Source organism: Podarcis cretensis, assembly GCF_951804945.1.
Source record: "Podarcis cretensis genome assembly, chromosome: 15".
NCBI classification, from domain to species: Eukaryota; Metazoa; Chordata; class Lepidosauria; order Squamata; family Lacertidae; genus Podarcis; species Podarcis cretensis.
Genome location: NC_137185.1, coordinates 3464514 through 3489669, shown reverse-complemented (window position 1 = coordinate 3489669; position 25156 = coordinate 3464514). Strand labels below are relative to the sequence as shown.

Below are 25156 nucleotides of genomic sequence, written 5' to 3'. Positions count from 1 at the left end.
TTTTGGACACCTCCTTCAGATTTACTGACGTGAATGTTCTATTGAACTGTGTGCCGGTCCTTTGGAACCTGACAAAGGGACAATATAAGTGACTTCTAGGGGCACTTATGGTGGCTTAACGCCTAATGCTTCAATACTGGAAAGAGGCTACTGCCCCCAATGACACAGAAGACATGACTCAGCTGGCAGTATATGAGATAAAGGTGCTCCTCCAAACACAAAAAAGGCAGGAAGTTGTCTGTTATATAGACTCTATATATAGATCTATTTGCTTGGATGTCTGAGCACCGGGTTCATCTGGACCATCAGACGTCTCACACAATCCCCCTTATTTATATGTACAGAACACATTGTCTTGATTTATTATGGTTAAGTTTGTATTGTTTGCCTTTGCTTTTGTTCCTTTTTGAAAAGTTCAATAAGAAACTCTTAATAAAAACAGACGTAGGTAAGGCTCAGCCTTCTTCCTTGCCATGACCACCCAGACATCCAGGAAGCAAAGAGTAATAAGCTGGGCTTCACCACATTTCCCAGAGCTGCAGCTACTACCTCCATGCATGGCTTGAGTTTCTGAGATTCCCAGCCTTAAATAATCTCTGCATCTAACATGCCCTGGTGCAGTAGAACTGAGGCGAAGTGCACACTTTGGTTTTGCATGTTCTCCATTGATCGTGAATGAAACGGAGTCCGTGGCCACACTCTTCCTTCAGCAAAAGAGAAGTGGCACAGAATGTAGTAATGGGAGTGGAATCCAGCTTTCTTCCTGCCTAGGTTACTAAAAATACCAAGTTTCTAAGCCTTATGACTCCACAGACATGCTTAAAAATAAATGCGAGTCATGCCTGCTGCAATCTCAAAAATGAGAGTGTTTGTGTGTACGTGAACAAGATCTCTGGTGGCTGAAGGTTCAGTGCCCTACATAGCTCCATTACCCTACACCAGCCTTCATCCACCTGGTGTCCTCCAGATATTTAGGACTAGAACTCCCAACAGCCCCAGCTGCCAAGCACTGATGGGTGTTAAGAACTTAAGAACCACCTGATGGATCAGACCAGTGGCCCATCTAGGCCAACATCCTCTTCTCCCCTCTTGCAGTTTCCAGCAACTGGTATTAAGAAGTACTGTTTTCTCCAACTGTGGAGGCACAGCACAGTTGCTATGGCTAGTAATCAACAGGGATGGATATTATATATATATATATTGTCCAAAACCCAGTTTGAAGTTCATATCATGATATTGGTTTCATAATATTTGACCCAGCAATATACTGCGAATCGTGTGTGTGTGTGATGCAAAAATCACGATGCAGGAAAAAACCATGAAGCCAGCCAATGCCTCTACATAGCTCCATCCTTATTTCAGACATTGTGATATGTTTGGCTGGTGATATATCACAATGTTGAAAACCAGATATTGCCCAGCTCTAGTCATCGGCAGCCTTATCCTCTATGGATTTGTTCAATCCTCTTAAAGTCATCCAAAGTGGTGGCCCTCCTGTGGAAGCAAGTTCCACATGTCTTAACTATGCTCTGCATGAAGAAGTACCGTAATTTTCGCCCCATAGGACGCACCGGCCCATAGGACGCACCAAGTTTTTTGGGGGGGAAATAAAGGAAAAAAAAAATTATTTCCCCCCCAGGCGCTTGTGGGGCCAGCAGCCGAGAGAAGCGCTCTTCTCCCCGCCGCCCGCCTGCAGACCAGGTCCGGGGACAGCGGGAAGACGCACTGCGCCTCCCAGCTGTCCCCAGAGCTTGCGGGGCTGGCAACGGGGAGAAGCGTTCCTCTCCCCGCTGCCCACCTGCAGACCAGGTCCGGGGACAGCGGGAAAACGCGCTGCGCCTCCCAGCTGTCCCCGGAGCTTGCGGGGCTGGCAGCGGGGAGAAGCACGCGTCTCCCCGCCATCAGCCTCCAAACCACATCGGGAGACAGCGGGATGGTGGCATTCCGCCTCCCCGCTGTCCCCCGACCTTGTGGGGCTGGCGCTGCGGCTCTCCTGAAGCCTGGAGAGCGAGAGGGGTCAGTGCGCACCAACCCCTCTCGCTCTCCAGGCTTCAGCGAAAGCCTGCATTCGCCCCATAGGACGCACACACATTTCCCCTTCATTTTTGGAGGGGAAAAAGTGCGTCCTATAGGGCAAAAAATACGGTACTTTCTTTTATCTGTCCTGAATAGACCAACACTGAACTTCACTGGATGCCCAATTGTTCTAGTGTTATGAGAGAGGGAGAAAAAACATTTCTCTAGCCACTTTCTCCATGCTATGCATAATTTGATAAAAGGTTATAGCCCCAAACATCTGAAGGGCGCCAGGTAGAAGGCGGCTTGCCCCAGACCCTTTAAGTGGCAAACCTAGCTTATGTCTTGCAAAACAAAAAGGGTGCTGTTACAATGAGGAAAAATGATGCACAGTTGTTAAATTTAACTACAGTACAAGGATGATCTAAACAAAAGGACCATCCCAGAATACACAAGCTCAAGCGCAGCTGACAGTATTAGTTCCTTTCCACTTTCTGTTCCTCACGGGTGGCATTTCTATGAACTCCTGAGGGTGCAGCGCCTTCTTTGTTTACCATTATTTATACAGCACTGTTCACACACACAAAAAAACTCCACATCCAACAGAATGCTCCACCTTGACAAAAAAGGCAGAAACCACACCGTCCTCAAAAGGAGAAACATCTCAGGGACTTCTGGTCTGCTTCACCAGGGATAAAAGGCGATGCACATCGTCAGTTTTTCCTACCAAGCTGGCTGCCAGCCACAGACAGTTTCAAGACTCCTAACTGCCCGCCAAAAAAACGACTGCGGCTGTGACTGCTCCAGCTGACGTGCCAAGATGAGTGACATGCAGGACCAAGGCATAAATTTCTGCCAGTTATGGGAAGGCTCCCTCAAAACATGTGTTGCCATGGCACATCCCTGCGCGGAACACGGGCTTCACAGGGGGACAGCAGAGGCTGCGCATTCAACTGGGAATGAATGCGACCGCAGCTCAGCGGGTAGAACACTTGGCATTGCATGTAGAAGCTGCCAGTCAGCCTCCAGATAGAAAGAGTGTGAGGGAACAAGCAATGGGGGAAAATCCCTCTCTGCTAGAAACACACACATATACACAGAGCTGCTGCCAGTCAGAGTAGACAGTACTGGGGACGGATGAATAGTCTAACCTAGCATATGGCAATTCCCAATGTGAGGAGATAGAATTGTAGTGATGGATGGGATCCCATGGGTCATCTAGTCCAATCCCCTGCAAAGCATAGACAATGGGCCAGTCAAATAATGGATACTTCCATGGGATATCGGCCGAGCCTGCAGACATCTCCAAGTGGCAAAGGTTACTGCCTAAGACTACCTATGTACTTAAGGACAGCTGGAACTGTTCATCAAGTGGCAAAGATAAGGGACTGCAGGTTTCCGATCCATGTCTAAATCTTGGGGCCTTCCAATATTATATCCTGAGGGAACCATTTATGGTATATAGAACGCTTCCCTAGAAGGGGATGTGAGGTCAACTTAGGACACACATTGTTCATTGTGCTGGGTGAGAAGGTTAAGTTGGACTGGTTGGTTGGTTGGTTGTCCTAAAGTAAATGAGTACAAGTTTTAGGACATGCCTCATAATCCGCTGTAAACAAAGGCTGTTTTACTAGGTTAGGGAAACCTGAGTACACTAACGATTTAGCCAAGAAATCAGAAGAAGACTGATCGCAACTAGGCACCCGGTTTATGGAACTCCCTATCCCACAGGGTTCAGTAATGCATGATACTTGTTGGGTGATCATATGCCGAGAAGCGTTTGTTTCATGAAGAGCTTATCTGTGAGTCTGGTGAGGCTAAGAAAGTCTCCTATTATTTTGCCAAGTTGCCCCTTATATTAGCAACTCGGGAACAACATTCCTTACTCGTCTCCTTCACTCTCTGCCAAACAGATTTCCCTGTCCCCTTCCTGGACCAAAGATGTACACTGCTTGTAGGCAGAGATGTATTCACTACCATCCAAGCAACAAAATTTGCTCTGGAAGGTACGAAAATACAAGTAATGCTCCAAAAAACTTCGTACGGTGGGTATATAATCATAGAAATGTAGAGCTGGAAGGGACCCCAAGAGTCATCTAGACCAACCAATCCTGCCCACAGCTGCATAGCTTACAATGCGTGAAGAGGTGTGATTTAAATGGGGGGGGGAGTATTGCTTTTTTGTTTCTCCCCCCCCCTTTTTATATGCTATATTTATATTGTGGTGACCTATGGCTATAACAATTATGCTTTATTCAACTGATCTATAGCCTTAATAATAATTCCACCACCTTTCCATCCCCCAGCCTGCCTTTGGTTTTTCTTCAGTTGCTTGCACTCCTGAGACAGGGACAGGCTCTCCTTGCAAAATGCAATTAACTGCAGCCCCCAGCTGCTCAAGATGCAGAGAATGACCGCATGAAAATCAACAGCAATTATCAGCCCTGCTTTTGTGCAATGCTCTCTGACTGTCAAGCGATGCACAGACATTAATGGCTCACCAATTCACCGGGGTGCATTTCCAGATGAATGAACATTGTTTGCATTTCCCCCCACCCCACCAGTGCTTGCTTGAGCCAGGCTAAGTGATGCATCAAGCCCTCTGAGTTTGGTTGAAAGCGAAATACCGGGTTTCCAGGTGTCTGTGGGCTCAGACAGCTCAGCTAATACAAATCAAGGCCCGTGAAACAAAAAATTGCAGGGGAAGTATACAAGCTCACTTAATGAGAATGTGCTCAACCTGGAGCAGGCTTTCCTTTTTGTTCCAAGCATTTCAAACTTCTGGGGGTTTAGGGAGGGGACTAGATTTATTACTATCTATCAGTGACACCAGTCAGCAGCTTAATATGCTAGGGCACCAAACTGAGCAGGTAAAATCTCTCAGCGCATCCTCCAACCCATTGGATGGCTATGCTCTTGCCTCCAAGATCAGAGGCTGTATGCTTCTGAATACCACTTACAGGAGAGGGGAGTGCTACTTCACTCAGGTCCCACGTGCCTGTTTCCCAGTGGTGATATCTGGTTTGCCACTACAAGAACAGGACGCTAGACTAGATGCAGACAGCAGACTCTTATGTTCTCGGGGTTCATCTCTACACTTGACCTTCCCATTTCTTCTGATGTTCTCATCAGAAGAGCTTGGCAGCTGGATCAGACCAAAAGTACACCCAAGCCCAGCATTCCGTTGCCAAAGTAGCCAACCAGGTGCCCCAATGGGAAGCCGGCAAGCAGGATCTGTCACCACAAGTGGAATCCAGAAGGTAAGAACTGGGGGAAATATGCTCATCAAGCAAGTGACGCTCTCTAAATTATTATTATTTTACTAAACAGGTATTATAGGGAAGGTTTATGTATTTATTTGTATTTAATTCATGAGTCACCTAATTAAGCAAATATTTTCGAGGCAACAAGGCTGTGCACTTGTTCTCTCCCCATCTTTCTAGAAAGAGGTAAAAGGAGAGCTGGGACTGGGGAAGAGAGAGTCAATAGACTAAGGGGCATGCTGCAGGCTTGTTCTGGCCTGGAGGTCACCAGTTGCTTGACAGTTACAGTGTTCACACATAACACTAAGCTAGGCATGGTCTTATTGTTCTGCTTTGTTCTCCTTCCTGGCACAAGCCAAGAAGCCTCAGCTTCCCATTGCATCCAGCCAAAGACCGTTAATGGTTGCTCCCTAGCAACCCACAATCAGCAAGCCAACAACAAACAATGGCTTCAGGCTGGCTAGTGATTGTGGTTTGCTAAGGAGCAAAAAGCCACAGGCTGAAGTTCAGAAATAATGGGAACCAGGGATTCTGGTTTTATCCTGCATGCACCGGGGAGTTTTTCCAGTAAGGACTTGGTAAGTGGTACGGACCATTCATAAAAAAAATGAAAAAGACCCTCAACTGAATGCTTTCCCACAGGCAGATCGGCTGAATGATTCATTCTACAAAGCACTTTATATTAGAAGTTGCCCAAAACATGAATGCTGGCTGTTTGAATAGAATGGCGTGGGTAGGATCTATCCTATGTCAAGTCGATTGAAAAACAGCATCAGCACTGGAGGGAAAGAGAGAATTTAGCGGGGAGGGGAGAGAATTAAGTTGGGGGGGGGGGCTGGCCAACATTCAACTCCCCTCCTCCAGTTTTATCTGGTTATCAATTTTTCCACCTGAAGCTTTTGCAAGAGGGACAGGCTTTCAAACACAAAGTTAACCAATCTGTCAGAAGAGCACACTTAGAACAGAAGCATGTTTTTGTGTTAGATTGCCTGAAGTTAATATGAATGAATGACATGTCCTCAAAAAGGAAGAGGATTGCTCTGTGGCATCCTGAAAGCTACGTTATTCTGAACAACTGGCTACACCAGTTCTGATGACAATACTTATTTTCTACATTGCACTCTTTGATTCTAGACCATGTAGGCAAAGTTAAGTCCAATGTTATTAGCTAGCCTGACCAGATGTACTTAGGTCAACTAGTATCAGCCACTCCTATTATATTTTAGAATAAATCAATCTGTTACCTGAGGGTTATATGGGGGCTCTTCCTGTATACAAAAACTTCTAAAACAAGGCAACCAGGCAGGGGGCTATTTGCCTCTTCGGTGCAGAACACATCACTGTTTCATTGTCTGTAATTCTGTGTGGGACAGCGGAAGTTGACCACTCTAGGAAGAACAGGCATTTTGTTGAAAAGGAGTTATTTCCAGGCTATCGTTGGGGACTTAGCGAAGAAGGACCTGGTAATTGCCTGTTTCCAGCATCTACAAGCAGCCACGTGGTATGGTTTACTCTACCAAGCCTGTGGGGTGAAGTGACCTAAATCAATGCAGTGTGGGCAGAGCCCTATGGTAATAAGAGGGGAGGAGCACCAAGGGAATCTCCATCCTCCACACCCAGGTTCACCATGAGAAACATGGGTGGAGCTACAGCAGAGGTTCTCCTCTTAGCCCTGGCTTTCCCCCTGAAAGGCTGTGCAAAGGGGATGCAGGAAGCGCATGGTCTGGGGAGGGAACAATGACAAAGCTAACCAAAGCCCAGCTATGGAGTCATAATCATTCTTTGCAGGCTGTAAAAACTTCTTACTGCTGATGACAAGCGCCGTTTCATTTAAGTCTGGCACCACAAAGCCTTGTTTTTGTTGACTGCAATGCTCTTTTCGCACATCAATTTCACAGAGACCAATTCCCTCTGCCAAGCTGCAGTGTCCTGCCAAGTATTACGTTTCCTTACAAAACTGTGCATGAAATATATTCAAAAAGGTATGACATTCACATATCCTTTCCTCCAGCAAACTGGAGTTTTTCAAAATCAAGTCCAAGGCTGGAAGGAAAACGCTACTTTCCCTCTCACCTCCCTTGTCCAGCCCTGCCATTAAGACTCATGGGTACCATGAGCAAGTTTTGCTAAGCTGGCAGCTGTTCAGCTCAGCCCAGGAAAAAAGATGCTGCCTCCCAAACAACCTTTATGTAAGAAAAAGCAGAGCTGTTACAAGCGGGAGATGGAAACAGATCTTTGCTATATTTCTCAAACTGAAGAGTGCAAAGAATTAGTCAGAAAGGGCAGAACTGGCCATGCAAGGAGGACAAGCGAGATCAGAAGGGACTACTTGTGCTAAACAGCAAAGCAAATGCTTGATTGGAATCTCAGCAGCTATCACACTCCTATGTCGAACTGACTGCTGGAGCAGAGAATAGCAAGGAAATCTCAAAGAAATGACACTTGCTAAATTCCACCATGTGAGAAGCTGCTCCCAGAAATGCGAGGCTCCCTTCTGAAACAGCCTTCTGCAAAAAGTTTGTCGCTCACCAGCCCCAGGGCTCTCACTGGCAACTGCTGTTAAAAGCACCTGGAAGGCACCGGCTCTCATAGGCTGCTGTCCTAAGGCGTAATTGTCACAAGCAAGAGATGTGGAGGAACGCCCTGTGTCTGAGCCATATATTAGTTGAGACTAGATGCTCATTCATAAGCGGAAGGATTCCTTGCTTGGACTCATGCTAGCTGAAGACTAGATGCTGAGAAGAAAAGTTTCCTATCTAATTTTCTACATGCAGGGAGATGTATGTGTATGTGTACAGAATCACTGTGCTGCATTTTGGGAGGAACCGCAGAACAGCAGCAGAGCACCTGCTTGGCACACAGAAGATACCAGATTCAATCCCCTGAATGTCCACTATGAAGGGCCTCCAAGCAGGAGGCTGCTAGGAAAGACCCTTCTCTATCCAACACCTTGGAGAGCTGCGGCCAGTCAGAGAAGACAATACCTGGCTAGTCTGATCCTAGGCTCCTAGGGCAGCAGAACCTATTTCCTGACAAAATGTAAATTGGAACAGGCAAAGAGATGAATGTCAAATGAAAAGGGACTTGCTGCCAGCTGCCATAATTCAATGCAGCCTAACCAAGACAACAGTTCTTGTTTTCCTGGATTTTTGCATCACACTGAAGCATTTCACTTATGTGCTACATATTACACTCTTGTTTTCTGTTTTGGTTTTAAGCTGATGCAGCTGCTAAAGCAACCTTAAACGAAATAGGATACATGCGTGTGAGAGGCGGCCAAAAGATGGGGAGGCTCGTGAAGCCAAGCTAGAAAAAAATCTGCAAGTTTGCTACTGCCACCTATTACATGTGGACTGGCTTTTCCATGGTTGTCTGGCCACCTTGTGAAAGGGTAAGTCTGTTTCCGTTGGCAATGCTCCTCACCCCACCCCCAAGCAGAACTGCTATGAGTCGTTCAGTCGCCCGCCTTGTGTGACATTTCATTTTCAGGAAACAATTCCTGGCATGCTGGGAAGTATGACGTGTCTCCACAGCGCCAGGGGTTTCTTCCAGCCAACAGCTCATGACCAGGAAAGGTGTTGATACAGTCAACCTTGCAATGTTCCAGAACAACACACCTGTTCATCCGGAACATATGATGAGATTTCAAAAATAAATAATCAAAATCTAAACCATGAGATCTGAAAACATGATCAAGCTAAGTTAGGTTGCCACTTGGGTTTCTGACCCTTTAGGAACTTGCCAGGCATGGAATAGAACCTGTAAAGGCTGGGGTGTGGGGCAGGCTTGCAGATGCTGAGGCCAGCATTCTTTGCAGCAAGAGTAGGCACTTATTAAGCAGCTTGTGGGATAAAGCAAGCCAGGAGTTGAGCTTTATTAACCAATTAAAAAGAACCTTTTAAATCATTATTTATACCCAACCTTTAAGTATAGATTTTCAGGCAGCTTACAACCAATGTCAAAATATGCAGTAATAATAATGAAAAAAATCGCAACAGGAGAATATCAAAATAGAACTACTGACTGGATCCTCCCCACAGGGCAATTGGTGTAAGATCACATCTACCCATTTAAAGCACATGGCTTCTCTCAAAGAATCCTGGGAAGTGTTTGTTAAGGGTGCTGGAAATTATAGCTCTGTGAAGGGTAAACTACAGTACCCAGGATTCTCTGGATTCCCTGTGCTTTAAATGTATGAGGTAGATGTGACCCTAGCGGATCCTCTAGTAGTGGTTTTTTTGGAGGAGGGGAGAGAAAATGGGATAGTCCAGTTTGAGGAGGCTCCAGTGTCTTTTTCTGATGCCATGCAGCTTCAGCCAATCCCTTTACATTTGGTTTCAGGAGCAGGTGCTAACCCCATACACAACTGGCAATATAAGCAGCCCAGAGTTATCTTCTCCTGCCTATACTCATGGAAAAATAATAACTAAGGCAGTCTTCGTTCACCTAGGGCTATTCAGATGTTTTGGACTACAACTGCTGTCAGCCCCAGCCAGCGTGCTCATGCTCCCATCAGCCCCAGCATGGCCATGCCAGCTGGGGCTGATGGGAAAAGCACACCAGCAAATGGAAAAGTCCTATGTGAAGTAAAGATGCTGAGGCAGAGCTGGGTGACCAGCCCAGCTAGAAGCTTCATTCCGCTTCCTTTTGTGAAGCTGAAAAGGCTTAGCAAACCGGGTACACCTCAGTTTTACACAAAGGCCACAGCTGGCAGGCTGCAGGAAGGGGAGCCCTAGAACATGTTGCTGTTTCCAGGACAAGCTCCCTCCACCTGCCTCTTGAACAGGAACATCATTTCTGCATTTCTGTACCAACAAGAGATTGCCCGGGAAGCACACAAGGAACTAGAACCTCTAAGTACACACACGTCGTCTTAACAATAGTTGCATCTGACCATCACAAGCCTCAGGAGGCAGCACACATTTCCTCTGAAGGGAACGTGAGGCAGACACACATGCAGAGTCCAGGGTACTTTTCACTCTGACAAGCAGACACAGAGACTCTGGGCATGCAAGCCATACAGGAGAGGGAAGAAAGGAGGGAAACCATTTAATAGCCATGTTCATTCACTCCAACTGCCCCTTAGGAAGGGCAGGGAACCCTAGTGACAGGCCTGAAATCCATGCCTTGAAGAGTGCACTGAAAAAAGGATCCAACCAAAAATAAATCATCTATCCTATCAATTCATCAGAAGCCTTCTGTAAACAAAGAGGAGAGCTGCTGGCACAATGAGCTCAACACCTAGTCCAGACACCAGCGAGAACAAAGCGAAGCTCTTCCTGCTCCCTAGTGACCCCCATCGGAAACAGCCCATTCCTGTTCCCAGAATGCTGCAGCCTGTGGGATCAGACGCACTTTGGAAGGTGCTCATCTCTAAGATAGTCTTCCCGCGCAGAACCAAATAATGCTGGCATTTTCCCTGTAACTGGCAGGACATTTTCTTCCACATCAGTCAGGTTTCTTGTCCAAATGAAGTCGATGCTGTAATGCAGGGGAAGGGAACCTTTTTCATCCTGAGGGCCGCATTCGCACACAAGGGAACCTTCATGGGGCCGCAAGCAAGTTGTAGGTGGGGCCAGAGGCAGAAGTGGACAGGTGTGACTGTTACTTTCAGCCCCATAAAATCCAGAGGCTTCTAAACACACCCACCCACACTCAGAGGCATTTTCACAACTCAAGGACACATTTCAGGCAAAGGCAATCAAGGGGAGTCGAGGACAGGGCCACTGAGGAGTGGGGTCTGGACAATCTCGAAAATCAGAGAAAGGGGACTGAAACTCCTCACCTTCGCCACAATAAAGCTATCAGTCTTTAGAAGGTACCAAAAAGACCCCCTGTTGTGTTGTGTTTCCTTCAGGAAGCCAAACACAGCAACTCCTTGGGAAGTTGTTACATGCACAATTATTATCATAAAAAAATACAGCCAGGTCCAACAGGCTGGAGAACAAACTCACCTGGACATCATAGAGAGCTACAATGTTCTCATGCTGAAGTTCCTAGAAAAAAGAAGAGAAGCACTTGAAGAGATTATCCCTATTCAGTTAGGGCAACATCACAAGTGATGTGAAGGCCAGTCAAATAGCATCAAATGTACATGTGGAAGAAATGTACAAGCAACCCCCCCCCCAAAAAAAACTATAAAAATGTGACCTCTCCTGCCAAGCTGTGACGGGGGAGGGGGGGGGAGAATGTAACCTGCCTCCCTGTTATCTTATGTTGTACATTTACATTTGTTGTGTATTGAATCTGTAACAGGGGAAAGACAAACAGACTGGCTGTGTGTGCTCCTCCTGGGAAGTCCCAGTTAATGGTTTACTGTCCCATGTGCACTTTTGCTCCTCCTGCCTAGTGAGCGGATAGCATCTCTCCATTCTGGAGTCAAGGTTGGCTTTCATAATCGCCACCTTTTTTTACCAGCCACTTTTTATCTACTGTTTTTTCAGCTGCTGCTGTCTCTCAGCGATTTCCTCCCCCTTTTTAAAAGTGCTGTTTAGTTGGTTCTAAGATTAGGCAGCTGCAGTTATGGTTCAAGGTGAAAGAGGTGGGGTCATTTTAAACGTTTTCTTTTTATTCTAATGACTGATGTGTGTCTACCTGTTGTGGTTAACACTAACCTCAGCAACTGGGCAGGGAAGGTTCTGCCTGCCACTGCTACCTCTGCAGTGGGGAAGGGCTGCAGCTCAGCTCTGGAGCACCTGCACTGCATGATGGGGCAGAGCACATGGGCTGGCTTGTAAACGATAGTCCCACCTATTTTGGAGTGCAATTGGGGGCCTAGTCCATAACTCAGCATCTCCAGGTAAGACTGGGAAAGACTTCCTGTCTGAGATCCCGGAGAGCTGCTTCCTATCACAATCAACAATCCTGAGCTATGTGGGCGAAGAGTCAGCAAAAGTCTAATTCCTATGTTTCTTCTAAAACCAGCTCTTAATTTAAAACCACAAGAACTGGAATCCTGCGTTTTCTTTTTTGGGGAAGCGCAGTAATCACATAGTTCACATGCAAAGAATCTCAGGTTCAATTGCCAACATCTCCAGGCAGGCTGGGAATATTCCCTGCCTGAAACCTTGGGAGTTGCTGCTAGTTGGTGTAGACCAGTGCTTCCCAAACTTGGGTCTCCAGCTGTTTTTGGACTACAATTCCCATCATCCCTGACCACTGGGTCCTGCTAAATAGGGATGGTGGCAGTTGTAGTCCAGGGATGCCCAGTATGTATAAAGGGGTCGAGGGAGAATGATTCCTAATCACGTGGGGACATTTTAGAGGAAAACACGTCTCAAATTTACTGTAAAACAAGGAACACATTTATTTAAAATATTTGTGGTAAGAGAACTCTGCTGCACTTCATGAAAAAGGTGCTGTCCTCCATAGCCCAGGAACTGCTCTTGTTTATCAAAGAAGGGGTAATCAAGTTATTTTTTTTTTAATATATTTTATTAAGGGTTTTCTTGTTTTACAGTGTAAGTGTAATGCCTCGTATTTTTTTCCCCCCCCGTGTAACATTTTTACAAATCCATTTCATTTGTTGAGGCATTAGGGGGAGAAGAAAAAAGAAAAGAAAAAAAAAAAGAAGAAAGGAGGGTGGAAGGAGGGGAGATGGATGGGGGTGGGGTGGGGTAGCGGTGTTTCTATTATGCTTAATGTATGTAGTTTGGTGTCAGCGTGCTTGTGTTGTTCACTTGTGTTCCTTTGGTGGGGTAATCAAGTTATGAGTTGCTTGACAACATGCTCAGAATAGCTGAAATGTTTGAATTCCTGGCAGTGTCTAAGAGGGGTGTCAAGAGAGCACACGAGGTGACATATGTGAAATGATCTAATTGGCTAGCTGTCTTCCCTCAACACCAAATCCTCCAGATGTTTGGAACTACAACTCCAATTGGGGCTGACAGGAAGTATAGTCTAAAACATCTGGAAGGGCATCGTGCTGGAGGAAGGATGAGTTAGGTCACTCAAAATATTTCCAAGAGGTCGCAGTATTGCTGAACGTGAACAGAAAAACCTGTGTGGGTGATAGAAACATGTGTGTTTAAAAACAGGAGAGTGTGAGGTACAAGAAAAAGAATCCTGCAGGTGATGTCTGGCACCAACAGTCCCAAATTTCACTGCACTGGAAATTGTGTGACTTTGGGGAGGGGGTATCAAGTTAAGAGGGGAAGCAGCAGCACAAGACCCTAATGGTGGAGTGGGCATAACTTCTACTGAGGGGCTACTGCTAACTGGTAGAAATCCCAAGTGAAAAGAGTTCAGGTGAAGGAGGTGATGGGCAAGGCCCTGGACAGCAGACAACAGAGCTAAATGGAAGAATGGTCTGACCCGTTATTAAGCAACCTTCCATGTTCCAAGTTTTGACTTGGGGATCAAATAAAGTACCCCAGTAAGTAAGAAGTTGGGCCTCTGTGCTGCTGAATAACCTCTCTCTCTCTCTAACATCTCTACTTCGCAATCCCCTTAAGACAAATCATGCATTGTTCCTTTTGAATCAGTTACCCTAAAATGGGCCAGATCAGCCAAATGACAGAAGCAAGTGTGAAAATTCTACACCCCTCCAGAAGCTGCCACCTACAGCATTCCAAGTCCAGTGTGGGAGGAGCTTTAGAAAAATCAGTACAATTAAAACAATGTCCCTTGATAGAGAAACTCTATCTGAAAGTCTTCTGCCCCAAGTAAACTTGAACTCTGCATCAAGAAACCCTTAATTCTCTTACATAATAATGAGTTTGTATATATTTGCTTATTTGGCATAATTACACTTCTGTTTGTGGTGGGATATAGCAGAATAATAAAGCATTAGAGCCTGCATCCTCAGCTAACATTTGGGCTTCTGAGATTTCAGCATCAAGTACCATTCACCCAGACGAACTTCTGAGTATCCTTGCAAACTATGAAAGGTTAGAAACTAGCAGACATTAATAAAACAAACAATTCTCAGGAAGCTGATTTCATTGCCTGTGTACTAAAAATGCAACACCTATCTCTACAAATTTTCATTCTTTTTAATAAGTCATAAACACAGATGCTGAAATCTGTGCTTTTACTGTGCTTACACAGAAAGAAAAATCAAAGAGCTGAGGTCTGGCAATATTCAAGCCCTCCACACCAATCATCTAATGGATTTGTCAATTTCTAGAGATGGAGAATCCCAATGCATTATTTGAAAACCCTCCAAATCTCGGCCTTTGCAGGACGACATATAATGCTGGAACTGGTATGACTATCTAGGTATGAGGATTAAGTTTCCCACCAGCCCTCTGAGGACACCTTGCAGGAAGGATGAAGTTTGGAAGAATATCACAAACCATACCTTTAAAATTTTTATTTCTTTCCCAAGGAGGAGCTGAGATTTCGACAAGTTCTTCTTGTTGATGCTTTTGATGGCCACTTCCCAGTCAGTTTTCTGAAAAGAATAACAAAAAAGTGTTTTAAATGCAAACAAGTATCCTGATTTTCTGTGTTAAGCAGCCCAATGGCCCAAGATGTGCTTCTTTTTAAAAAGTTCTCTAGACCAGTCATCCTCAACCTGATGCCCTCCAGAGGTTTTGGATTACAAACTCCCATCAGCCATAGCCTGTCAATGGCTATGTTGGGGTTTCCTGTCTTTAAGAGTGGTCAACATAAGCAGTTTAAAGAGAATGGTGGGGTAAAAGGAGGCCGGCACCTCGGCCTTTGCTAATGAGCCCTTATTTACTGCAAGTAGCAGGTCAGCAACTGGAGGCTCCAGGGCCAAATCCAGTCCCCGCTGGAACACCAACTGGAACCCTCAGTTGCCATCTCAGAGACATGGCAAAGGTGGCTGGAAACTGCTTGGGATGAGGACGCCGCCTGGGGTCCTGGTCCTGCCCACTTCCCCCCTGAGATTTGGGGCATCAATATTTTCCAGTCATAGGAACATAAAAGCCTGCTGGACCAGGCCAGTGGCCCATCTAGTCCAGCTTCTTGTTCTCACAGTGACTAAACAGACGCATATGGGAAGTCCACAAGCAAGAATTCACAACAGCACTCACCCCTCCTTTGTTTCCCAGCAACTGCTATTCTCAAGCATTCTGCCTCCAAGAGTGGAAGTAGTGGGCAATGAGAACTGCCCCTTTAGTTCCTACTCCTGATTAAAACAGGGCCTGTGGCTGCCTATTATTACACTACTTCAATGATTCCCATTCCCTTTTGTCAGCTTCCACCTCCAATGGTTGCATTTACATTTAACTGCTGTGCCATATCTTGGTTGCTGCTGATTTCCAACAAACCACAAGCCCTCTCACAGACAAGCAAACAAGCAGTGGTTTGTTTCTCCAAAGTTTGGGTTTGTTTTTTTTCAGCTGCTCTTGCATTGTGCCTCTAAGCTTGACAAGCGTCTGGAGTGGCCTAAGAAACCCTGGTTAAGCAAGACTGTTGAATGTGGACATAATGCCAAGCCATAGTTGAAAAATGCCAGGGTTTGTGAACCAACAAGGCATAGCTTCACATGAAAACAAAACATGGTTAGTCTGCTAGGGTGGTTTCACCAGTCTGAACAAACCACCTCTAGGCTAGACACAGCTTAGTGTCATGTGCAAAAGCAGCCACTACACAAGCAAATTGAATATTCTGAATCACAAATGACTACAAATTGCAAGGCTCTTCATATACTTTATTACAGAAGAGTGGAAATCGGTTTCCAATAGACTAAAGATATTGAAAAGATTGAGGGTAACCCCAAATGTAAAATTATCATCTCACAACACAAGTGCCTGACTCAATTTTCAGATCTCCCCACCCCCTTATAAACTTTGCATTTGAGTTATGCAACAGCTTTTTGTTGTGTTTCAGTCAGTCAATGCTGTCATCTTTTGAGTCACAAACTGTTCTGGGAGGTGCCAAATAGGAAAAACAGACCACTTAAGAAGGCAAGAAAGATCACACAGAGTTGAATGCTCTGTGGGGAGGTGTTAAGTTTGAGTAAAGTTAATTTGAAAGTACCTTCAAATTACTGACAACTGCCTAGAAGGCATTTTTGCCCTGCAAAATTGTTGCTTTGTTTTTTATCTACATAGAGTACTTTGCAAAACGTAAGTGAGCTCCTGACTTAAGGAGCTTACCACCATCTCCTTTTCAATGGGAGAAAGGTGACAAAAGGTGGGAAAGGACGGGCAACAAGGAACCATCTTGCTCTCATTTGTTAGTGTTATTTCTTGAATTATGCAGCCACCTATTAATAAATATTCCTACTTAAGACAACAATACTGAACATACACTGTATCTGAATTAAAATCAACAAAAACAAAAGTTATAGAAGAAACAATTTTTTCCAGAAGAGACACCCCAAAAAAGTCCTGATTTAGAACCCAACTGAAAAGCTTGCGTGAATTAAAATGCCTCCACATGCTCTGAAAAATCACAGAGAAGGCAGCAGGTGAACCCCTCTGGACAGAGACTACAGTATTCCATAGCTGAGATGCCCCTGCTGAAAATGCCCCTCTTAATGGTAGGACAAGGTAGGTAATAAATGTGCTCTTTTTACATAACAGAAGCAAGGGAAACATCAACTTGCCAAAGGTCCAAAGATAGATAAGCTTGTAGCAAAGGGGGGGAAATTATAAGCTTTAGGTCAAGTTACTGGGCTTATGTAAAAGGGGTTATTGAGGTCCTGAGGTCACAACTGGATATGACACAGTGGCGGCAGCAGAAATGGGGCAGGTTTATCTCAGAATAAAGTAAAGGGGGGGAAGGGCTGATGGCCAGCAAAGCTTCCCATTATAAAGGGCAGTGAGGCTGGGACTGGTGACATTTAAGAAATCTTTACCAATCTGAAGAGAGACAGTTTCCCATTAGCTCTGCAGTTACTGGATGGGGGAGGGAATAAGACTGGTCTCTGCTGCCCCTGCACTTTGAGAGATTTACAAGTAAGAGGGGGGTGGGTAGAGAAAGGAAAGAGGCCTTCCACCCTGAATTGTTAAACCTTAGAAAGGTTACCTTGCTGAAACCTTTCTAAGCAACTGCAACTAAAGAATCGAGAAAAGGGGCAGCAGGAGCCCATAATAACAGGTTGACATCACCACCACCATCTCTGCTCTGCTTTGAAATAAAAACAAACAGGCGTGAACTTTAGAATAAAAAGGCGGAGGAGCCACATCCACATTCCACGCCCCCCACCCCCGAGAAAAAGCGCTGCTTTAGAAAACACCTGACCTCAGCTGACTCTCCAGAACAGGCTAGCTGATGTCAACAACAAGGATGGCCATAGGAGAAACAAAACAGATCAAAAGGCAGAGAAAAGGGGAGATGCTGAAGCAGAGCTGCTTGCGGACTGACCCTTTGACTTATTCCAAATATCAGCTCCTCCTCGACCAGTCATGCACACAAACACACACACAGAGGAAGGAAAGGAGATGGTTGTATAACCAGCCAAGAGATGGGCTAAGAGGGAAAGGGAAGGGAGGGGGAGAGGAGTCCGCCACCCTACCCTGCTGGATTTACCTTGCGGTGGCGACCTTTAAAGACCACAGCGAACGCTCCATGTCCTATGAGGTCCTTCTTGCTATATTCAAAGTCTCCCACCACCTCCATCCTCCTTCAAGGGGGCATGAAGCCCAACGGGCAGGGAGGATAAAGGGAGAGCAGCTGGGGAGAAGGGACCGCCACAGCAAAGGCTTTTAAAAAATATTAAGCTCACATCAGCAACCCAGGCTGTGGAGGGGAGGAAGATGAGGCACCAAGCAGGTTGACTAGGGTGGGTCTGTCCGTCTCCCTTCCTCCTGCCCGCCCCCAAGGACGGGAGGCAGCTGTGGGCATGTTGCTTGGGCAGGCACAGGCCGGGGGTCCCCAGGCGAAGGGGGTCGGGGGATACTGGCTGGCTGCTCCGGCGTCCCAAAGGCGATGAGCGTTTTCTAGCATGGGGGAAAGGAAGGAGGACGGGGAGATTAATCCTCCTCTGAAGGGAAGAAGAGGCAAGAGGGAACACGGAAAGGAAGAGTGAGCATTAAGGTTCCTTTGGGCCCGATATAAATTATTATTACTACTAATGTAATAATAAAGGCCAGAGACGTGCAAGCACAGGTCGCTGGGTAAAGGTGGCACAGGTGAGTTTTAAGGCTTCAGAAATAAAAGGGGGTGTTAGCACCTTTAATGGTTTGTTTAAATATGAGGAGTAGAGGGCTTATCTAAGCTTTTACAAGGGGGGGGGGGAGCAATAAAGCCTAAAAAGGTGGTGGGAGAAACAGAATCAAAGACCCTTGAAAAGAAAGGGGACCACAATTTAATAACGTGCCCAAATGGGGTTCTACATAATAAAGGAATTTTAAAAGGGCAGTGACAATCTAAATGAGGGTGGGAAGAATTGTATCCTGGGATAAATTATACAGAATACACAAAGAGACCCCTTAAAAAATGGGGAGGTGAGCAATTAAGATACCTATTTCTTTAATTAAAAAAGGGCAAGGGGAAGAGGCATATCCCTGAGTGGTGATAGGGAGAAAGGTGGATTCTGCTGTATTTTTTATATTAAAAAAAAAACCTTTTAAGGGGGGATGGTGGAAAGCATACCAATCCTTTTTAATGGGGGGGGGGGCGGATAGAGATAAATACAGAAGGCCTGTAAATTGGGAATTGGGGCAGGGGGCTCAGGCCCCCCCTCAGGGGTCTCTCATCACGGTCTTCTTACATTGTGCCCCCCACACCTCGGTACCGGCCTGAAGGGCTTCCTAAACCTCTTTCCCACCCCCACAAAAATAAAAGTCAAGGCAATAGACCCTAAAACGGGTCGAAATAAAGGGGTCGGGCTCTTTCTAGTCCTGGGCCACAGATATTTCCGGGTGGGGGTGAAAGGGATGAAGGGAGGGGAAGAGAGAAATCCTGTCTTCTCCTCAGGCCGCTGCCCGCCGCCCCACTCGCGTCTTCCGCCGCCGGTAGTCCTCCCTGCCCCGCCGGCGTCCGGCTACGACTGCCGAAGCCTCCGCGCGGTGCAGCCCTTCTTATAGGACGTATCGCGCAGGCGCAAGGCTTCCTGTCTCCCTCCGCCGGGATTGAGAAGGGGGCGGAGGGGAAATCAGAGGAAGAGGAAACAGAGTCCCCGCGCGCGAGGGAAGGAACAGACGGGCGGGGGGCGGGGATTGACGGCGACGTCTGTGAGGGAAAGTTGCGAGAGGGCGGGAAATATTGGCCTTGGGCGCCATTTTGTTTTTGGTCAAGATAAGCCTATATATATATATATCTATATATATATATATATATATGGCACAAACTAAATAAAATTAATTCACATACACATGCTCACCATACACATTAAGCCACAAGTTCTGTCTGGCCAGGCATTGAGTAGCCTTTCAAGCTAGGAGGCCACACTGAGGGTTGGTTGCCAACTTTTCACACCAGCCCACGTTCCTCTGCCCAACAGCAGGTTAAACTGCAAATAGAGGGTTTTGTTGCTGCGTCTCCACCCCCATCATTCTGCCCGGACGCTGAGGTCCAGCGCCGAGGGCCTTCTGGCGGTTCCCTCATTGCGAGAAGCAAAGCTACAGGGAACCAGGCAGAGGGCCTTTTCGGTGGTGGCGCCCGCCCTGTGGAACGCACTTCCAGCAGATGTCAAAGCAATAAACAACTACCTGACATTCAGAAGACATCTTAAGGCAGCCCTGTTCAGGGAAGTTTTTAACGTGTGATATTTTACTGTATTTTTGGTTTCTATGGAAGCTGCCCAGAGTGGCTGGGGAGGCCCAGCCAGATGGGCGGGGTATAAATAATAAATTGTTATTATTATTATATATAAATCTTGTCAGATAAAAGGTATGGTGGGTGTGATGTTCTAGCTTTTTTCTGTGCCCGTCTGTGTAAATTACAGGTGAGGCCTGTTTTGTTTCTTATTACTAACCAAGCAATTCACCTCATTGTAGGACTGCCACACTTTTCACCACCCAAACAGCAGCTTTGCTCTGCAACCATTATAGCAGGCAATGATCCTTCACTTTGTACTCTTTTTGCTTGCAAGTCAGAGGAGCAGGCCTGGTATATATATATATATATTTTCTGATCAGTTGGCAATCCTTGACTAAGGGTTGCCATCTTACCTCAACATTATTGGCAAAAGGCAATGCAGCACTGCCTAGTAGGGAGACCAGGGTTGAAATTCCCACTCAGACAAGAAGCTCACTGGGCAACCTTGGGCCAGTCATTCTCAGCCTGGCCTACCTAACATGGTTGTTGTGAGGATTACCTGGGCGGTTGAGGGTGGGGGGAGACATTCACTGCCCTGAGCTTTTGGAGGAGGTGGAATATATGTGTGCAAATAAATAAATAAATAAATAAATAAATAAATAAATAAATAAAATAAAATAAACAATGCTATTCCAAACCTCCAATGAAGGAGAATCCACCAACTTCCCGAGGTGGTAAATCCTCATTTCATTGGAGGTTTTTAAACAGAGGTTGGGTGACCATCTGTCAAGATTTATTCGACTGTGATTCCTTCATTTCAGGGGGTTAGACTAGATGAGCCTTGGGGTTCCCTTCTAACTCTTTTTTTTAAAAAAATAATTTTTATTAACTGGCCAATCACATCAAATTAAATCACATCACATAAATTCCGAATTACAAAGCCAAATTTTAAATTTTGTTGGGGGGACCCATACTTCAAGATTCAAAGGGGGATTCTAATCATCTTCTTGCTACTGCGTTAATGTCCAAATCAGTCCCGATCAGTCCAAACAGAATTCATAATTCTATCCAGTCTTATCTTGCTGTTTCCACATCATATCTTGTTCATATAATTTCTCTTTTTTCTTTACGATCTCTTCTGATAGTCTCCTTAAGCCAATAAGCACAAATATAATAATCCTGTGTGAATTTCCCGTTCGTAACTCTTAACAGATTCTACGAAATGTGCAAACACCTACACCTCCCCAATAAGGCATGGCACTTACAGCACCCCCCTACAGCTGGACGCAACATCCCAACAGCTTTGGTACCAGCACACACCCCACTTGTTAGCACATTTGAGGCATGCGGCCGGATGAGACCCACGAGCTGACATGCAAAAGAAAATTTGCTAGTGAGACAATATGGTTGGGAAGGGGAGCGTTAAAGAGTCGGGTAGATTTCCCGTTCTTCTCCAAAAGGAGGATGTATTCAAAGCAAGGTTTTGGTGGGGAGGGAAGTAGAAGATTCAAACGCACAAACCACAAATCCATTTTTCACAGGCCTGTCCTGAAAAGCGCATGACCTTCTAACGGTATCACATGCGCTCAAGTCCTCGTAAACAGGCCTTGGGAGTTGCTGAGCGTCAATCAAGTGCTTCCGTCCATCAAGGCAACGCAAATGGGTCACATGAAGCCCTTCACCTCCCCCCCTCCCGTCTAAGCGCTTGTATAAATTATTTCACACACACATATGTCTCCTGCTTCTTTTCAGAATTTGTTCCATTCGCTCCTCCACAAGTACATCTTTTAAATTCACAGGCAGTGCCGGACTTACGTATAAGCTAAACGAGCTATAGCTTAGGGCTCCCCCTCTCTTGGGGCCCCCCAAAAAAAATTTAAAGGAAAAAAAACAACTGGATGCACATTTCCAAAATATAAGATTAAAAAGAAACAAACAAATAAAATAAAACCTACATACAACAACGTTTTTGTGTTGTGCAGGCTCCTATGGCGTAAGTAAAGGGCCCCGCCTGCTTGACTGTTCCCTAAAATATCACCTTGTTAAAATACATATTTTGTTATGTGCAAATGGCTTTAGATACCTATTAGGTCCATAAATTACCATATATATAGCATATATTCAACACAAAAAACAGCAGCAATTTGTTGTTGACAAAGGACAGCTGGACATATAAAGGGCCCCATTCCCTTCAGTAGCTTAGGGCTTCATCAAACCTACACCCTGGCCCTGTTCACAGAATTGTGACTTTGTTTTCCTAGTGACTGGTCCAGATGCAAATGGTAACCTGAAAAGCTGTATTATTCCTATGACTTATAATGTGCTTTAAGTTTTCTAAATGCAAAACAAATTCTCTCTCTCTCTCTCCTTGTATCCGGCACCATATAATGGTGTGACTGTCTAATAAAAGGAAAAGAGGATGAGGAGGGGAGAGAGAAACCAGGGAACTATGCATGTGTTCTTCAGAAAGTGATATATATTGTTTCATTTAATAATCATGATCACCTTTGCCAACTGACCGGGGCGGGGGGGGGGGGGGAATACCTAACCCGCCCCTGTGCTTTAAACTCGATTGCAAGGAAAGTTAGCAACTGCTCTGTTGCATGCACCTTGGAAAACTAGAGGAAGGTTTGTCGACACGTATTTTTTTCCCTTTTCCCTTTTACAATGTTCAAGCGGGTTATATAAACATCACGAGACACACCTGGTGGAATCAATTCACTGGGGTCATTACCCCAGGACCTATTTGAAGCTTACCTGCCCATCAGGTGACGAATTAATTCCACTCCACACATACACATGCGATTCATCATCCATCACACTCGCACCAGCTCCCTAAAAGCTGAAGGAGAGTTCAGAGGACACCTGACCCAACCTTCTTGTGTATTCTAGAGCCGACGTTTTAAATAATTTTCTGTATATAGCTGACAGACGAAGAACCAGAAGCTATATTCCACCCCCCCTTCCTTTCCCCTTTTTTTCTGTTTTTTTTTTTCCTATTTTTGGTTTGTGTTTCTATTTAGTTTTGATCTTTGATAAAAAAAGATACAGGATATCTGCGATTAAGCTTTGCCTATTTTATTTCAGACTTCGGTAAAACTGATGGAATTAAAAAATGCAAAATGAGAATCCCTGGGGAGAGCATTGCGCAAACGGGGAGCCACTGGAAGAAAGGCCTGCTCTTTCTGAACCTCTCGTGAAGGAGGCACATGAGAAAAGGCCTCGGAGGATGATCTGGGTTGGTTTATATTCTAATGGGATCACTTTATTGCATGTTATAATTCTGGGTGTTTCTTTGCGTCATTGACTTTGAAGCCATGCTAGCCGGGGGTGATGGGAACCATCCTGCAAAACTTCTTGCGGTGGCAAAGGGCATCTTAGGCAATCCTGATCCAGAGAGGATCAAATGCTGGATTCTTATGCCAGAAGAAGGGAACCACCCATGTAATGCTCCTCTGCCACACTTTTCCTGTGCAATTTGGGGATTAAGTGCCTTGACCTCACTGCTGGCTTCGTCATGAAACACAGCTGTCCTCCATGGTTGTTCCAGGACGAGGGCAGGACTAAAAAGTAAGGGGAAATGTCTGTGCGTCTTATGGAGCGAATGTGTGGTCCCTGGAGCCGAATTGCCCATGGGCAAAAAGCAGGTTGTGCTTTTTTTTTTAGAAAGGGAAGAGGGTGTTGAAACAAAGCCACTGATCAATTGATCAGCAAGCGATCGGGAGGGAGATAAGGGACTCTAGTGATAAAGGAGGCTGCCGGGGAGGGGGGAGGTAAAAGCACATGGATCCTCAGGATTTTTGCATTGGGTCACCCCAAATTCTCCATCAGATCACATAGCATGTCCATAGCTACAGCCTGCACCAATAAAATCACGCATCCAGTGTTTCGTGGGGCCACAATGGTGCAAAAACATGGTTACAAAGCACGGATCCACATGGATCCTCAGGATTTTTGCACTGGGTCACCCCAAATACACCATCAGATCACATATCATGTCTGTGGCCACAGCACAAACCACAAAAATCATACATCCACTGTTTCATTCAGAATATTTTTTTTCTTGTTTTCCTCCTCTAAAAACTAGGTGCGTCTTATGGAGCAAAAAATATGGTATATTATTATTAACAGAGAACTCAGCGCTTTTAAGAAAACAACATTCACTTGAGGCCTTTCAGTGCTTTAAAAAAAAATATTCAACCAGTCAGGTCTTTAGATTCAGATTTCCAGTTTGTCGTTCATTAAATGCCGTGGCCCAAACTGGTGCCCCCACCAAGTCGGCCACAAGGCCATTTCTAGAAAATTCCGGCCCCCAACCAATCATGTGACGTCACCTGTTGACAAGAGGCTTCCCTAGGTCTAGACTGAAAACCGTGTATTTTACGAATCAATTCCCCCCTCAAAATATTTGAAAATAGGTAATTTATTGGCCACATGCCCCTTTCTGCCTCTGCCCACCATCCCAATGTGGCCCCCAGAAGATGGTGCAGATTTGAATGCGGTCCTCCGGCTTCAAGTGCTGCTTAAGAGCCTCAGAATAATTGTATTAAACCAAACCAGCACCCCCAAAATAGTCTTGAGGCGGCATCAGCTTTGGGAAAGGAGGGGAAACCATGAGGGGAAGGTTTAACTCGCTGAACAGCCAGTGCTGTTCTGAGCGATGGAAGATCTCCTCAGGGGTCCATTGCAACCTGCAGCTCTGTGCTGGAAGGCGACACATTTTTCTTAAAAAAAACCCGAGCATTTAACAAGACAAGTTGGCAGGCAATTTAAGAACCATGGAGAAAGCAATTCCCCGGGGATTCCTGAGGATGCCGCTGTGCAGCTTGCCAAAACCACACCTGGCATTTATGTAGATAAATCAACTGAAGCTGATGTTGATTAATTGAGGGTGGCTTTCTCTCAACAGGGAACTCCCTGCTAATTTTTGGAGGTGAAGGCCTTTTTCGGTGAGAGGGAACGGAAAAAGAATTAAACCTCCGTCCCCCACAAAGGGATGAGCAGAGCAAGATATCGCAGAGAGACAGGGAATTATTTCAGCAAGGAAGTAAACTGGAAGCCCAAACAGAAAAATATACTTCCGGAGTGCAAGTAAACAAGGAGAGCAGGAACAGATAATAATTTTCCATTCCTTTTTGTATTACGATGCTCTCTGCAAAGTCCGGCTGCTTGGCCATTTGCTGAAGTGTTAGTGGCTCTTCTTGTATTCCCAACTTAACCAGAAAGATAACAAAATGTGAATGTGATCAAACCCCCCT

The 25156-nt window shown here is 45.5% G+C and overlaps 1 protein-coding gene across 1 annotated transcript in view; it reads right to left on the bottom strand.

Moving 5' to 3' along the window:
* The window catches only part of ULK2 (unc-51 like autophagy activating kinase 2), a 65936-nt gene extending 46734 nt beyond the window's left edge, over positions 1-19202 (bottom strand). Inside the window, exons 1-3 of the mRNA XM_079955453.1 lie at positions 17727-19202; positions 14581-14673; positions 11234-11275 (exon numbers count right to left, since the gene is read on the bottom strand). Of these exons, the coding sequence (XP_079811579.1) occupies positions 11234-11275; positions 14581-14673; positions 17727-17816 (225 nt within the window). The 5' untranslated portion in view covers positions 17817-19202. The remainder of the gene's footprint in view (positions 1-11233; positions 11276-14580; positions 14674-17726) is intronic.
* Positions 19203-25156: the final 5954 nt, after the last annotated feature.